The 14986-nt window shown below is 56.8% G+C and overlaps 1 protein-coding gene across 1 annotated transcript; it reads left to right on the top strand.

Annotated features, from left to right (window-relative positions):
- The first annotated feature begins 3969 nt into the window (after nt 1-3969).
- LGALS3BP (galectin 3 binding protein) lies at nt 3970-14722 on the top strand. Its single transcript, XM_014863463.3, has 6 exons — nt 3970-4150; nt 6102-6176; nt 7133-7324; nt 8079-8210; nt 9726-9978; nt 13283-14722. The coding sequence occupies exons 2-6, from the start codon at nt 6125-6127 to the stop codon at nt 14355-14357; spliced, it is 1704 nt and encodes a 567-aa protein (XP_014718949.2). The 5' UTR covers nt 3970-4150; nt 6102-6124; the 3' UTR covers nt 14358-14722.
- The last annotated feature ends 264 nt before the right edge of the window (nt 14723-14986 follow it).

The following is a 14986-nucleotide window of genomic DNA, read 5'->3' as shown; positions in this document are numbered from 1 at the left end:
CCAGGAAAGTGAGTTGCTCTCGTCACTTTTACTTACTATCTATCCCATTGGAGGTTCCAGAGAGTGCAATTAGCCACAGAGAAAGTCACACAGATTGGAAAAGAAAGAGTAAAACTGTCTTTATTTGCCAATGGCAAGATCGACTAGGTAGAAAAGCCTCAGAAATCTTCAAAAATAACTGTTAGAACTAACAGTTGAGTTTAGCAAAGCTGCGGGATACACAGTCCACATGTAGAAATTAATTTTATTTCTATATACCTGCAGCGAACAATTGGAAATGGAAATTTTCAAAAACAGTGTCATTTACAATAGCACCAAAAAACATGAAAGAGATTAAGTCTAACAAAATGTGCAAGATCTCTATGCTGAAACTGAAACACTGATGAAAGAAATTAAAGGAGGCTCAAAGGCAATGATACACTGTCGTCGTGGATGGGGAGACTCAGTTTTGAGAAAGAAAAATAAAGTCAAAGGACTTCTACTGCCTGACTCCAAGAGTTAGTATAAGGCTATAAGTAATCAAAACTGTAGTATTGGCACAAGAAAAATAGACATGTAAATCAATGGAAGAGAAGAGGGTCCAGAAATAGACGCATATGTGTGTGGTCAGTTGATTTTTTGACAAAGGTACCAGGGTTATTCAGTGGGAACAAGATTGTCTTTCCATAAGCAGTGTTGGGACAATTCTAATCTCTGGAGAAGTAAATGATTGAAACCCTTGTCTTCCACCAAACGTGAAGTTAACTCAGAATAGATCATGGACCTAAACGAAGAGCTGAAACAACAAACTCCTACAAGAAGACAATGTAGGAGGAAATCTTTGTTAGGCAAACGTTTCTTGGATATGACACCAAAAGAATGATAAAGTGAGCTTTAGCCAAATTCAAAACCTTTGCTCTTCAGAAGACAAAACAAAATTTGCAAATCATATATCTGCTAAAGGGACTTGTATCTGGGATATATAAAGAACCTTTACAGCTCAGTAATAAGACAGACAACCCAATTTAAAATATGCGTAAGATTTAAATAGACACTTCACCAAAGAGGATGTGTGAATGACAAACAAGCATATGAAAAGATGTTCAACCTCAGTAGTCATTAAAACCACGAGATTCCACTACATATCCGCTAGAATGGGTGAAATTAAAAAGCTGGCAATTCCAAGTATTGGTGAGGATTTAGAGTCCCTGAAATGGTCATAAAATTTCCAGTAGGAATGCAAAGCGGTTCAGCCACTTTGGAAAACAGTTTGACATTTCCTTGAAACCGTAAACCTGCATCTACCCTGTGACCCAGTAATCCTATCTGTAAATATTCACACAAAGGAAATAAAAACTCGTGTTCTCACAAAGATTCGTGACTTGTCTCCAAATGTTCCTAACAGCTTTATTCCTAAGAGTCAAAAACTGGGAATGACCCACATGTCCGTCAATGCATAAACGCATGAACAAATTGTAGTCTCTCCGTACGATGGACTACTCCTCAGCCAAAAACTGAACCAGGTACCGATATTCGCAGCGACGGAATCAATCTCAAAAGCATCATGCTAAGTAAAAGCAGCCAGATAGATGCGAAAGATTACGTACAGTGTGTTCCCATTTATGTGAAATCCTGGAATGGGCACAGCTGCATGTCGGTAAGCAGACCGCTGGTTGCAGGCTCGGGGCTGGTGGAGGGGACTGATGCAAAGGGGCAGAAGGGACCATTTGGGGATGGTGAAAATGTCCTATATATTATGAGGGTGGTCGTGGTTGCCATCTATATACATTTGTCAAAACTCCTTCAATGGATGCGTTTTACTGTATGTAAATTATATTTCAAGCCAATTAAAATAAGAAAGAAGAGTGTGGGTTTGAATCCCAGCTCTACGTGACGTTGGGCAGATTTCGTCCCTCTGCGCCTGTTTTCTCATCTATAAAAGGGGTTAATAAGAGCGTCTCTTCCCGTCGCGGTTGGGAGTATTCGATGGGCCAGTTCACGTCAGGTTCACAATAGTCCGGGACTGCGTCAATACTAGCATTATAGGTAATGTTTCCGTATTCTGCCGGGGAGATGGAGGAGAGGCACAAAAAAAAATCCTTTAAACCAGCCAGGGGTTCTCGTCTCTGAAGCCCCCAGCCCTCTCCCTGCGGCGGCTTGGCGGTGGCTTCCTGGTTACAGCAGCACCGTCCACACTATCACAAGACGGCCTGATTGCTTGTGGCGTCCAGGCCTTTCCCAGTCTCCTCATCAGAACTGAGCGGCTCTTCTCCAGAGCAGATCACTTCAAGCTCGCGTTCCACGTTCCCGGTCCGGGAGCCTAAGGCTGGAAAGGCCTCGAGAGCCCGGGAGCAGATACCGCGCTTTGATTCGATGCTGAAGCCTCCATCTTACAGTCTGCTTTCCTGGACACGAAGGACTTTCCAGGACTCTTTGGGCTGAGGATTCGGAAACTTGAGTTTTTAAACATTTCCAACACCACCTCCCAAAGTACTTCCTCTGCATTCCGGGCCTGTCCGGCCACTTATTTGGGCAAAAATCAATGGAGACTGTGAGAAGTGGCGATGCTGGAGTTTCCGTGTCCACGAGCACTGAGGCTCTTCATCCCCGTGGGATCCCCCTACAGTCTCTTGTTCTGCCTGTTCTACTTCCAGCTGCCTGTCCGCCCAGATCTTTAGTTCCTTTGGAGGGGACTAGATGAACTGTGTAGTCCCCCCAAACCTCACTTCTTGGGCAAATAGTCACTGAATGTTCGACCAGGGGGCTCGCCGGCTCGGGCTGTATAGGCTGCCAGTGTGTCTCACCCGGTGGTTCTCAGCCCTGGAACGTTGGAACCACCTGGAAGGCTTTCAAATGCCAATGCCTGTCCCCACCCAGAGGTTGTGACTTAATGGGTCTGAGCACTGGGAGTTTGTCTAACTTCCGGATGATTCTCACATGCAGACCAGGTTGACAGCCACTGGGTTAGAGAGACTTGGGGACATTCCAAGGGGATAACCCTTGTCCAGAACCTTGGGATGCAAGTGACAGAAACAAAGGGCCTTGATTGCCTCATTTAACTGTGAAGCCCAGAGCTTGACCTTGACTTCAGGCCAGCTGGACCCAGGGACCTAGTCTCCTCCGTCTCTCAGCTCCGCCCCACCTGCATCCTCAGCTGGGCTCTCACCGTGCCAGCAGCTCCAGGCCACGTGTCCCCTATGGGGTCCCTCTCTATAAGTGTGAGGCTGACTCCCGCTGGGCTGGCTGGGATCATGCTCCCTCCCTGACACCTCTGTGTGGCCAAGGGGCCTGCAGGGCTCTGACCTGCCAGGCCCTGGTGAGACCCCGGGACAGCCTGGGGCCCTCAGCCTGAGGGAAACTTGAGGGGCTGGCTTTCTGTTGGAGGACAGGGAATGGGGGTGAGGTGGGCAGAACAATTGATGTCCACTCCACAGGTTGTACGTCCTGCCCCACTGCGAGAATGGGAAACGCTGGGAGAGTGCCATTGTTGGGGGAGGGGTGGCATACTTGGGGACATTGCCTCATGTCTCAGGGCCTCCCTCCCCCCATAAGGGGCACAACACTGTGCAGCCTCGTGGGATGTGGCCCTCTCTGTGAAGTCAGGCATGCCAAGTGCTTACAGCAGGGTGGACTCATAAATAAGCAGCCACCCCAGTGCCGTCCACACTGCCGGAAATGTGTAAGACCCAGGAACTGGGGGTCAGAGCATTGCCAAGAGTCCTCAGTCACTGGATGCAGACCCAGCCTGGCCGTGCCCACCCGCTGCTCTTCTCGCTGACTCTGCTTCCCCACCCCTCCCCCCTCCCCTGATGCCAAGCCTGGTGCTGGTCCAGCTGGGAGGAGTGCTTAGGTTCAGATGTGGCTGTCAGTTGTCTTTTCTGGCTATCAGGGCAGCCAGACTGCCGCCTTGGGCTGCTGCCATCCCCAACGCCCACAGTCAGAGCTGAGAGGAAGGGGGCCCCAGGCAGGCTTGTCAGCAGCCAACCCCAGGAGAAATCAGTCACGTGATTTCTAGAAATCGAAACGAGATTCAGTTTTCTGAAGCATTTCCTGGGAGCAGTCTGACTACGTCCCACTGGGAGGGTTTTCTGGGTTGCAGGACAGCCTGCAGAGGGATCCTGCAGCAGGAGAGGGAGGATCCAGGAGCACCATCCATAGTTGCCTCTGGCAGGTAAGCTCAGGCCTCTTGCTCTCTCTACACGATGTAATCTAGTGGGGGCCAAGTCTTCCTGTTTGCACCCAGCCGGGGATCTGGTGCTCCTCCTGAGCCCAGGACCATCAGTGCTACTCCTGGATCTGTAGGACCTCCTCTGTGTATGGTTGGGCAGGTTATTCACTGTGTAGGGACACCAGCCAAAGGGGCACACAAGCTTGGAATTCAGCCCATGGCCCTCTCACCTATCTGTGCATGCTGGCCCAGACCTGACTGTGCCCGAAGGAAGAGCCCCTTTGCTCACTGGCACCAAGGCACCATATGGGTCAGGGGCAGCCCCGTCCCAACTTCCCATATGAGGGAGTCAGGCAATAATGGGTGGCCCCGGCCACCCCAAGGGCAGCAACATTTGCATGGCGTGCACAAGGTGCTTGATTGGCCGTCTTCCAGGGCCTGAGTTCCTGTCCCAGGGCCAACAAACCTCGCGGCGGTGGCTCTCCGGGGAGCATAGAGGGTGACCAACCATCCCGGTTTGCCTGGGACTGGCAGCATGTCCCAGCACGCAGGACTTCCAGTGCTAACGCCGGCACGGTCCCCGGCACACTGGACAGTGGTCGCCCTGGCCCTCCAGCCATCTACTGACTCGATGCAATGGAGCCCCCCACCTGCCCGTACCTGCTGTGTGACATGGAGCTGGTGACCTCTCTGGCCTTCAGCTCCTTCACTTGTAAGGTGGGGTCAACAAGGCCTTCCTCTCGTTGTGGTGAGGATTCCATGAGCTGGTGCGTGTGAGCAGCCCTAGCACAGGGCTGCCCTTCACTGCCAGTTAGCAGCTCAGTGTGCCTAGAAGCCCTGTGCTGCTACTAATGCTGGACCGGGGCGCTGCTTCCAGGTCACCGGGCCCTGACTTATAGGGACGCTCACAACACCGGCCTTGTCCCCCGCTGGCTGGTCCACCAGGAATGGGAACAGTCGCAGGATTCCTACTGAGCCAGAGAAACAATGACTGGCTCTTTCGGGTGGGGATATGGGGGGAGGGAGGCAGGATGGGGATGAAGAAGAAAAGCGAGCAGCAAGATTTACTGAGAGGAAGGAACTCCAGGCAAGAGCTGGGAGACCTCGATCCCCTCAATCCCAGCTGGCTGTTGTGGCCTTGGCGGCCCCCAGCCTCTTTGAGCTTCTGTTTCTTGCGCACGCTGATCTCACAGGTGGCAGTGCCAGGTCCACACTGAGCCCACTCAGCATTTCCTCCCCATGCTGGTCCCCCTGCCCCCAGTCTAGCCCCCACCCCCCACCCAGCTTCACAATCAGAGACCCAGGCCTCAGCCCCGAACCCTCTCCTCCGACCCCCAACCCCCACACACAGCCTGAAATCTCTCACTGCCGCTCCTCCCTCTGTCGCTCCTGGCCTGGATTACTATGGCCTCCTCCTGACATGTCCCCCTGCCCTGCTCTCACTCCCCTCCCTTCCAAGGCTCACATGGTCCAGAACTCCAGAATGTTCTTTATCTGCTGCAGACCTCGGGCACTCCCGCAGAGGTCCATTGCCTGAAGATAAAGCCCCACCCTTAGCGACCTCACCAGGCCTCTCCCGACGTGGGCCCTGCACACCCCACCTCCTTCCTCTCCACCCTCTTCCCATCCCCACTGACAGCCACACTCGAGCCTGGTGTTCTGAGTAGGGCTCCTGTTCCCACTGTCCTCCGTGCTCGAGACGCCCCCAGCTCACCCCCCTTCATCTGGACAAGTCTTACTCGTCCTTGGAGGACCACCCTTCAGCTGAAGGGAGGACCTCCTACCAGGTGCCTAGAGTCCCGGGGGTTGCCCACACTCACAGCTCTGCGGGAGCCTGCTGCCCTCCACAAGGAGGGTCTGAAGGACAGACAGACAGACAGCCAGACGGACAGACAGGTCCTGGTCCTGAGGGCTGCCCAGCTCTGCCGTCTCACTCTGCTGCCTCCTACTGCAGGACGAGGGCTCCCAGGCAAGGTCATGGCCCTCCCGTGGCTCCTCTGGATGTGGCTGCTGCTCACGGGGACGCAAGGTGAGCTGAGCCCTGGGGAATGTCAGAAGCAGCAGTGGGAGAAGCCCGGTCTCTCCTGCTTGAACCCCAGTCACCCTGAGTCATGGTGGTTTGTACGTTCTGGAGGGGATGCCAGGGGCTTCTCCATTCTATCCAGTGGGAACCAGAGGGACCTAGCAGGAGGGGCTCATTGGACCAGCCAAACGCTGGGGGTCATGAGGTCAGTGCCCTTTGGACACAAACTTCCAGAGTCCTGGACACCTGTCCTCCTGCTCTTTACACCTCGAGGCAGGAGGCCCTTGCTCATCCTGCTGACCCCACAGAGGTCCGCTGCACCCCCAGCTCAGAATTGCCCTTTGGCATGGCACCCAGCTCCTGCCTGGCCCTGTCAGCACCGGGAGGGGCTGGCGGGGGAATTCAGGGAGCTGAGTCCCAGAAGAACGAATGTGGGGCCACGACCCTGCTGTCTTTCTGTTCCTGGCGCATTCTGCCTGTGTTTCTGGGGGTCTCTGGGTTTGCTGCCCCTAGCATTTCCCCACACCCCTCCCAGCAGTCCTTACTGTGGTGCACAGCTGCATCCCCAAACCCAGACACCCTCAGGTGGGGTCAGCATGGGCCCCTTACCCTCCCCATTCTTCCCTGGGGTCCTGCACCCTGACTCTCAGTGCCTTTTCTATCAACGGAGCAAAGGGCTCACACCTCGAAGATGAGAAAAGGCAAGTTTACCTGCTATGTGTTGGCGGCGGGTGGCTATGCACATCTTCCACTCTTCCCCAGTGGGCAACCCCCTCAGGAATGGACAGGGGGCTTTAAAGCTAATTGTCCAGCAGTCCCCACACCTAGGGGGAACTTGACTGCCCCCATGAAAGCACACAGCCTTGGAGAAGTGTGGGCAGTCAGTGCTGCTGGCCTGGATGGAGTCCCAGCCGCCCAACCTTCGTCCCACTGATCTTTGCTTTCCCTCGGGAGCCCTGCAGGTGTGGAAGATGGTGACATGCGGCTGGCCAACGGGGACACCGCCTATGAGGGCCGTGTGGAGATCTTCTACAGAGGCCAGTGGGGGACAGTGTGTGACAACCTGTGGGACCTGATGGATGCCAGAGTTGTCTGCCGGGCCCTGGGCTTTGAGAATGCCACCAAAGCTCTCGGTAGAGCTGCCTTTGGGCCAGGTAGGCCTCCCAGTCCCCAGGACCCCCAAAGCTGAGACATGCTGCCAAGCAGCCAGGCAGGAAGGGACCATCACCTAAGATATGCAAATGGCATTCCTATCACGTAGCATGGGCACACAATCGAAAGAACACTGAAGCCCTGTGCTGGCACAGCTCCCGGGCCGCCTCCCTCACACTTTGATGTGACTTTTTGGTGCCGAGGCTCTTGGCACCTCACTCAGGAACTCAGCCATGTCTGTTCCCTTTGACCCAGAAGCTCCACTCCTGGGAATTTATCTTCTTGAGACAATTTTCCCCAAAAAGAAAAGTCTGTGTGCAGGAAGATTGTTTCTGACACAGTGGCTGTGATTCAGAAGAAAGGGAAATAATCTAGACATTCAGCGACAGGGAAGGTGCGTAAATTATGAGAGAGTAATTCGACGTCTATGAAGCAGACAGACGTTATGAGAAAGCAAGGCTAGTTTACGGTACAATGTTAACGATAGTTAATCCAAACCCACGCTCCGATAGTCAGCAGATCATACTTGGTAGAAGACATATAAACAAGGACACGTTCTGGAGGGGACTCTGAACGACAAAGGGCTGCTTTCGTGCATGGTGGGGATGGCAGAGCACTCTTTCCCTCTTTGTGCAAGAAATGTGACTGTTCTTTACAAGGCTTCTCAGGGGAGCAGCCCTGTTTGCAGGGCCTTCCTCCTGGGGCCGAGAGCCCCGGCTCCCCACCAAGCCTCTCTCCGCCTTGCTGTGCCACCAGGAACGGGCCCTGTCATGTTGGACGAGGTGCAGTGCACAGGGACAGAGCCCTCACTGGCCGACTGCGCATCGCTGGGCTGGCTGAAGAGCAACTGCGGGCACGAGAGGGATGCTGGCGTGGTCTGCAGCAACGGTAAGCAGGCGTGCCCCATCCCGAGACCCCCGGAGTGCCGGCATGGAGGCCCGAGCCCGTGGCCCCCAGGAGCTGAGGTCCTGCCCTCTCCCTGCCCTCCCTGCACACACGGCCTCCACGCGGATCACACTCCTGTGCAAAGGTTGGCAGGTGATGCCCTCTCTCCAGGAGCGCTGGGAAACCTCGCAGATCCCACCACTCCACAGCAACGAATCCCCGATTCCTCACTGCCCTTTCCAGGACCCGCTCAGAAAGGCTCCGTGGAGCCTGGTTGTGGGGCGACAAGCCACGCTCCAACAGCCAGGGCTGCTTATTGCAGGCTTGTGTCTAACCACCAACAGTTACTCCTGTCAGTTCTCCTCCTGAAGCGCATTACCCGGCAGCCCGTGAGCTCAGCCAGCATGGTGAAGGTGCTCTAAATGTTTCCTGGTGGCAGGGAGGCCTGGTGACCAGCTGCCAGCACGCCCCCTGCCCCCAGTTCCATCGGACGTTCTGATGAACCCAGGCTCCTCTGCATATCAGAGTCCTTGAACCCCAGTTTTCTCACTCTTCGTTCTCTCACCCACCGTCCGTCTCCCTGGGCCTGTGCAGGGCCTGGGGCACCCCCTGCCCACTCCCACAGCCCTCAGCTGGGGGACCAGATGGCCAACGTGCAGCGCCTAAGGCTCGGGGTGAGAGAGGCCGAGCCCCAGGAAGCCAGGGCGTTCTCTCAAGAAGGGAGCAGCCACATGGAGGGCTCGCGCTGCGGAGGGCACAGGAGAGGCACCGGGGCGTGGGGCCGGGGCGCATGGCGGGAAGAGCCTCTGGCGGGGGCCCTTTGGTGAGAGTAGAGGCCAGAGGAGGCTCCCGAGAGTCTGGGTGCAAGGAGGGACGGGGTGCTGAGCCCGCCTGGTTTAAATGTGGGAATGGATTCAAACCTTTGTGGCAAAGAAAGACGGGATTTAGTTCCCGGTGAGGCTTTGGGAGGGGTCCGGGTGCATCGCCCCCTGAACCACCCCGGGGGCCTCGAATGGCTTCTCTAGGCCTCGGCCTCCTGAAAGGAAGCTGCTAAGGACCCCAAAGCTCTACCATCAGGTTGCCATAAGACCCTCACTCTTCCAACTGTCAAACCAGGGAAAAGATTTTGGTTTTAGAAGGTAACATCAAGGTGATAGATAGATCAATCGATTGATTGATTGGGACTTTAAAAGGATGGAGCCTCGGGCCCTGGAAGTCAGCCTCTCCAATCGCCCGGCTAGAGGTGCTGCCTGCATCTGGGAGGTGGATGAGCCAACAGGGTGCCTGACGGGGGCAGGAGGGGCCCGGGGCCACGGCGCGCTGTCTCCCAGGCTCTTCTTTCCTGTCTTCCCAGGAGCCGTTGTGAGTCGATAAGTAGATAATTGAGGCCGCAATTTAAGGGAAGAGACGGACTCCAGGGAGTGGAATTGTTTTCCGGGTCACAGAGCAAGTGAGTGACAGGGCCCGACGCGGGCCATGACCCTCGCCTCCTGGCGCTTTCCCTTCTGCCCCTTCTAGTAACCAGAGGCATCTACACCCTTGACCTGTCCAGCGAGCTCGCCGTGGCTCTCGAGCATATCTTTGATAGCCAGAGGGGCTGTGACCTGTCCATCAGGGTGAAGGTGAAGGAGGAGGAAGACCTGGGCCTCTGCGCCCACACGCTGATCCTGTCCACCAACCCTGAGGCCCAGGCCCTGTGGAAGGAGCCGGACAGCACCGTCACCATGGAGCTGGACGCTGAGTGTGTGCCCGTCGTCAGAGACTTCATCAGGTGAGCGTCCTCGGGGCCGGGGGACTGAGCAGTGTCCCCAGGCTCCCCCTCCAAAGCAACCACAGGGATAAGGGATCCGGCTCTGCTCACAGCAGTACTTTCACGGACACGTGTGGACAACATGCGTGCACTCACACACATACTCATGTGCACACTCACGTGCACAACGCTCCTCACAATCCACAGCTCACGTGTGCACAGTCACTCTTGCACAAGCACATACACACTAACACTCTCACACCCACATGCTCTTGCACGTCCACGTATGCACGCTCACACATGTGCACACTCGTGGATACACGTTCACACTCACTCTTACAGTCACCTGCATTCTCACACTGCTACGCACACTTTCACATGTGTGCACACTCACACCGTTATGCGTACGCATTCACACACACGTTCTCGCATTTGTGCACTCTCACGCTCCCGCAGGCGCACACTGTACATGAGTACACGCCACACGAACTGTCACGCTCACATGTACACTGACAGTCGTGCGCGCATGCACACTTGCACACGCATATACAGTGGCCCACAGTCACATGCACACCCTCAACACACGCTCTCACACACGAGTATATGAACTTTCACAAGATACTGTATAAAAAAGTCTCCCTGGATAACCACTCACTGTTGTAAGAAACTATAAACCTCTTTGTGGATTCTGAGTTGATGGTGAGCAGGAAGCCTGGACTCGCTCTGTGGAGGGGCTGCGGGCGGGAAGCGTGGGACAGAGCTGAAGGAGAGCGTCAGCGGTCCAGCCTCTCCTCTCACACTCAAGGCTGCCAGGCGCAGTGACCTGCCAGCGGGGCTGTGAAGGCAAGCCCCCCAGAGCACACGGCACGGCCCCGGGAAGGCACGGACACCACGTGGGCTACGAGAAATTAGGCAGCCCTGAAACCACACCCAACTCCCTGTCCCTTAGGTGTCATAAGGACACGATCTAAGATTCCCAAGCGCCTAAAAAACAATCATGAAAATCCTCCTTCCTCTCCTCGCCTTACTTGCGCATGTGAGAGACAGAACACCCACAACTCCCGATCTGTCCACGCGGTAATGGGGTCGGGGGGGGGGACCCACAAGAGGAGCCCTCACACCGCCTTCCAGAGGCTTCCGCACATGCCTGTGTGTGGTCACAAGCGGGCTCAGCCGACACTCCTGAGCCCGTTTCCCAGACCAGGAAAGTGAAACACCGAGGGGTCAGCCCCTCTCCTGAAACCAGGCTACTGCCCTCCCGCCAGACAGCCCAGGGGGTCCGCTCTGTCACCACTCAGGGGCCTCCTAGGGGCTTGAATTTTGAAAGCATCCATTTAAAAGAAGAATTGCATATATTAAAAAGTGTGCTCTCATTCTATGACCCACAGCTTTATATAGCAGAAAGTGGCATTTAAGAGAAAACAACAAATGGCAATTGAAACAGAATTAAAATGGTTTCTTTCCAACCAAGTGTAAGAACCTAGGAGCTATCCCGTGCCCCTCCTCGTGGGATGGCTTCTAGGATGTTTGGGAACTAGCGCAGGTGCCCCCCCCACCGCCCCGGCCGCCTCCCCACCCCGGCTGGAGTCACTGCCCTCGGCAAAGCTCGGTGACCCGCTGCAGTGTCTGGCCGGTGCTCTCCGTCTCCTTCTCTCTCTGTCTCCTCTCTCCCTGTCTCCCTATCTCTCTCTGTCTCTGTCTCTCCCTCCCCCAAGGCAGAGGGGCTGCAGTGAGCTGGGTGCCTTGGCCTCTTGGCCCCGTCCAGGCCCCAGAAGGCCTCGGGAGCCCTTCCTCATTGGGGCCACCCATAGACTGCCCCCTCCCCTCTGCCCGGGGCCACCCCTCAGCACCTGGTGTCCAGGGAGGGCCTCCTGTCAGTTGTCCAGGTCCTGCCAGTTTCTGTGGTTTCTGAGGGTCCCTAACACTCCCAGCCTTTGGTCCTTTTTTCTTCCTTTCAAGGTTGTTTTCCTCCCTGGTGGCACGGCAGGGCAGGGGAACCGATTGTGACCCCTGTTCCCACCCACTCTGGGCGCCGTGGAGGCTGTGGGCAGGCGGGCCGGGAAGTGAGAGAGCCAGCCAGGGCTGGGGTTCACATGGCCTTGGGGCTGCATAGCCACCAGCCTGGGAACCGTCCCTCTCCGCCTGAAATGAGAATTAGGAGGCAATGAGAAAGCATTCTGCAGTATCCCCCATCCCTTTGTCAACTGCCATTGGCAGGGCCCTTGGGGGCCCTTACTGCTGATGAAAGCAGCGGCCCCAGGAGGTCCGGCCCCCCTCCCCCGCCCCCGCCACTGTGCTGGTGCTGTTCCCCGGGGAGAGGCTCCTAGCTTCAGGCCGCAGGTAGGCAGGTACCCAGCCAGTGGGTGACCAGCCAGAGGGCGGAGATGCCCTTTTTAGCCCAGAGTTCACGGTAAGCAGCTGGAATCACGCTGTGTTGAGTGAATGATGACGGCAGGAAAGGAGGAAGGAGCGAGGGCATGCCTGTGCCCCGTCACTGTGCACCACAGGGTCCCCCGTCCTCTCTGGGCACAGGGCCCGCCCTGCCACCTGGTATGCTGGCACACCTACTGTTTTCAGGGGGATGCGGTGGGCAGGGGTCCGGGGCCCCTGTGCCCTGTGGCTGTGGGGATAACTCACGACAGGCCTTCATTCACCACGCCCAGGGGACAGTGGCAGGCCCAGCCTGGCGTTTCCCCTCCAAGCAGGCTCCCTCCATACACATTTTCACTCAGCAAAGCACTGAGTTACGTGACAAATGACGCAGGCTGGGTGTCACCCACCAGGGAAGACAGACAGGAAGCAAGCGGGGGCAATGCCCGTGTTGTGGGGGCACAGGGACAAGTGCTGGGGCCGGAGGACGCCGAGGGTGGTCATGATGGCAGGAAGGGAGGGACTGTGCAACGCTGACGCCCGGGATGGCCAACAGGTCCTGGCGTGGGGCCCTGCAGAGGCCAGGCTCAGACCCACGGGGGCAAGGATGAAGGTGAAGGAGGAGGCCGAGACCAGACCCGGGTGGGAGCCGCCTCTCACAGGAGGGCTGAAGCATCCACCCTCCCAACCCTGCGATCTGCCCCGTCGTCAGCATACATCGCTCTAAGCAAATGTGGGATTCGGACTGTGGGGCCACCTGAGAGATAATTGGTGGGACTGAGCACCTCTTGAAATTGCTAACACCCCTGGGGGTGCCCGTGGGTCAGTGGCAAACAGGTCATAGAGCATCGCGTCGGCGGTGGGCCCGGCACACACCTGGGTACGCCTATTGTCCTGCGGGGAGGGGTGTAACCAGGCGCTCAGCTCTTGCCTCCCTGGCCCCCCCTCCGCCCAGGTACTTCTACTCCCGCAGGATCGACATCTCGCTGTCGTCCGTGAAGTGCTTCCACAAGCTCGCCTCTGCCTACGGGGCCGAGCAGCTGCAGAGTTACTGCGGGCGCCTCTTTGCTGTCCTCCTGCCCGAGGACCCCTCTTTCCAGATGCCCCTGGACCTACACGCCTATGCACTGGCCACCCAGGACCCCGTGCTGGAGGAGGTCTGCGTGCAGTTCCTGGCCTGGAACTTCGAGGCCCTGACGCAGGCCGAGGCCTGGCCGAGCGTCCCCGTGGGCCTGCTCCAAGTGCTGCTCTCCAGGAGTGAGTTGGCCGTGCCCAGCGAGCTGGCCCTGCTGACGGCCGTGGATGTCTGGAGCCGGGAGCAGCGCGCCTCCCACGGGGAGGTGGAAGACCTGGTGGAAAAGGTCCGGTTCCCCATGATGCTGCCCCAGGACCTCTTCGAGCTGCAGTTCAATCTGTCCCTCTACTGGGGTCATGAAGCGCTCTTCCAGAAGAAGATTCTACAGGCTCTGGAGTTCCACACCGTGCCCTTCCGGCTGCTGGCTCGGTACAGAGACCTGAATCTCACCCAGGACGCCTACAAGCCCCGGCTTTACACCTCGCCCACCTGGAGCGCCTCCGTAACGGCCGCTTCCCAAGCCTTCTCCCACTATGGGTACAACACCTACGGCTATGGGTACAACGCCTACCAGTCCTTCCAGACCCAGCAGCACCCCAGCTTCCTCTTCCTGGACAAGTTCGTCTCCTGGTCTCCCGTCTACCTGCCCACCGTCCAGAGCTGCTGGAACTACAGGTTCTCCTGCTCGTCTGACGAGCCCCCCATCCTGGGCCTCTCCAAGTCCGGCTACTTGGATCCCACCATCGGCTATGAAAACAAAGCGCTGATGCTCTGTGGGGGGCGCTTCGTGGCCCACGTCGCTGATTTCAAGGGCTCGAAGGCGGTGATCCCCAGCGCCCTGGGCACCAACAGTTCCAGGAGCGCCTCTCTCTTCCCCTGCCAGGCAGGGTCCTTCAGTGGCTTCCAGGTGGTCATCCGCCCCTTCTACCTGACCAACCCCTCGGCCGAGGACTAGACGGGAGGCTGGGTGAGCCGAGGGGGCGAGGGACGGGAGCACAGAGAAGCGAGGCGCCTCCCAGGATGCCCCCCGCCCCCAGCTGAGCCTCTCTCATCCTTCCTTCCTCTGCATGCACCTCCAGCAGCTGCCACCAGATGTCCCCCCTGCTTCCACTGAGTGCTCTGAGCTTGGAGAAATTACTGGAAGGTTTCACCTAGTGCTCACCAGGGTGGTGAGAATTCCTGTTCTCCCACTGCCTGGCCGGTTTGTCGGGAAGCAACAGGTAGAGCATGACACTGTGAGATTGTCCACACTGCCTGTCTCTGTCTCAGTCCTCTGTTGTCCTTTGTCTGAGATCATTAAAATTGCATCGTGGTTCCCAAGTCCTCTCGTTCGTGTAGAAAGGGTGATTGAGTGCATTCTGTGTTCAGATGTTGGGCGTGCTGGGCCCTAGGTACGCTGAGTGAGCAGACACAGCCCGTGTCCTCATGAAGCTGCGGTGTCCGGGCACGACGGGTGCTGGCGGGTAGACGAACACATGGGTAGTTACAAATCGCACAATGGGTGTTGGAAACCACAGGGTTCGAGGTGGGAGGCACAGCTGGGCCTGCTTTAGCCTGCATCCCCCTGGAGGAGCAGCAGACGTG

Source organism: Equus asinus, chromosome 13 (assembly GCF_041296235.1).
Source record: "Equus asinus isolate D_3611 breed Donkey chromosome 13, EquAss-T2T_v2, whole genome shotgun sequence".
NCBI classification, from domain to species: domain Eukaryota; kingdom Metazoa; phylum Chordata; class Mammalia; order Perissodactyla; family Equidae; genus Equus; species Equus asinus.
Note: the sequence above shows the minus strand (reverse complement) of the source record. Positions and strands in the feature narration are given on the sequence as shown.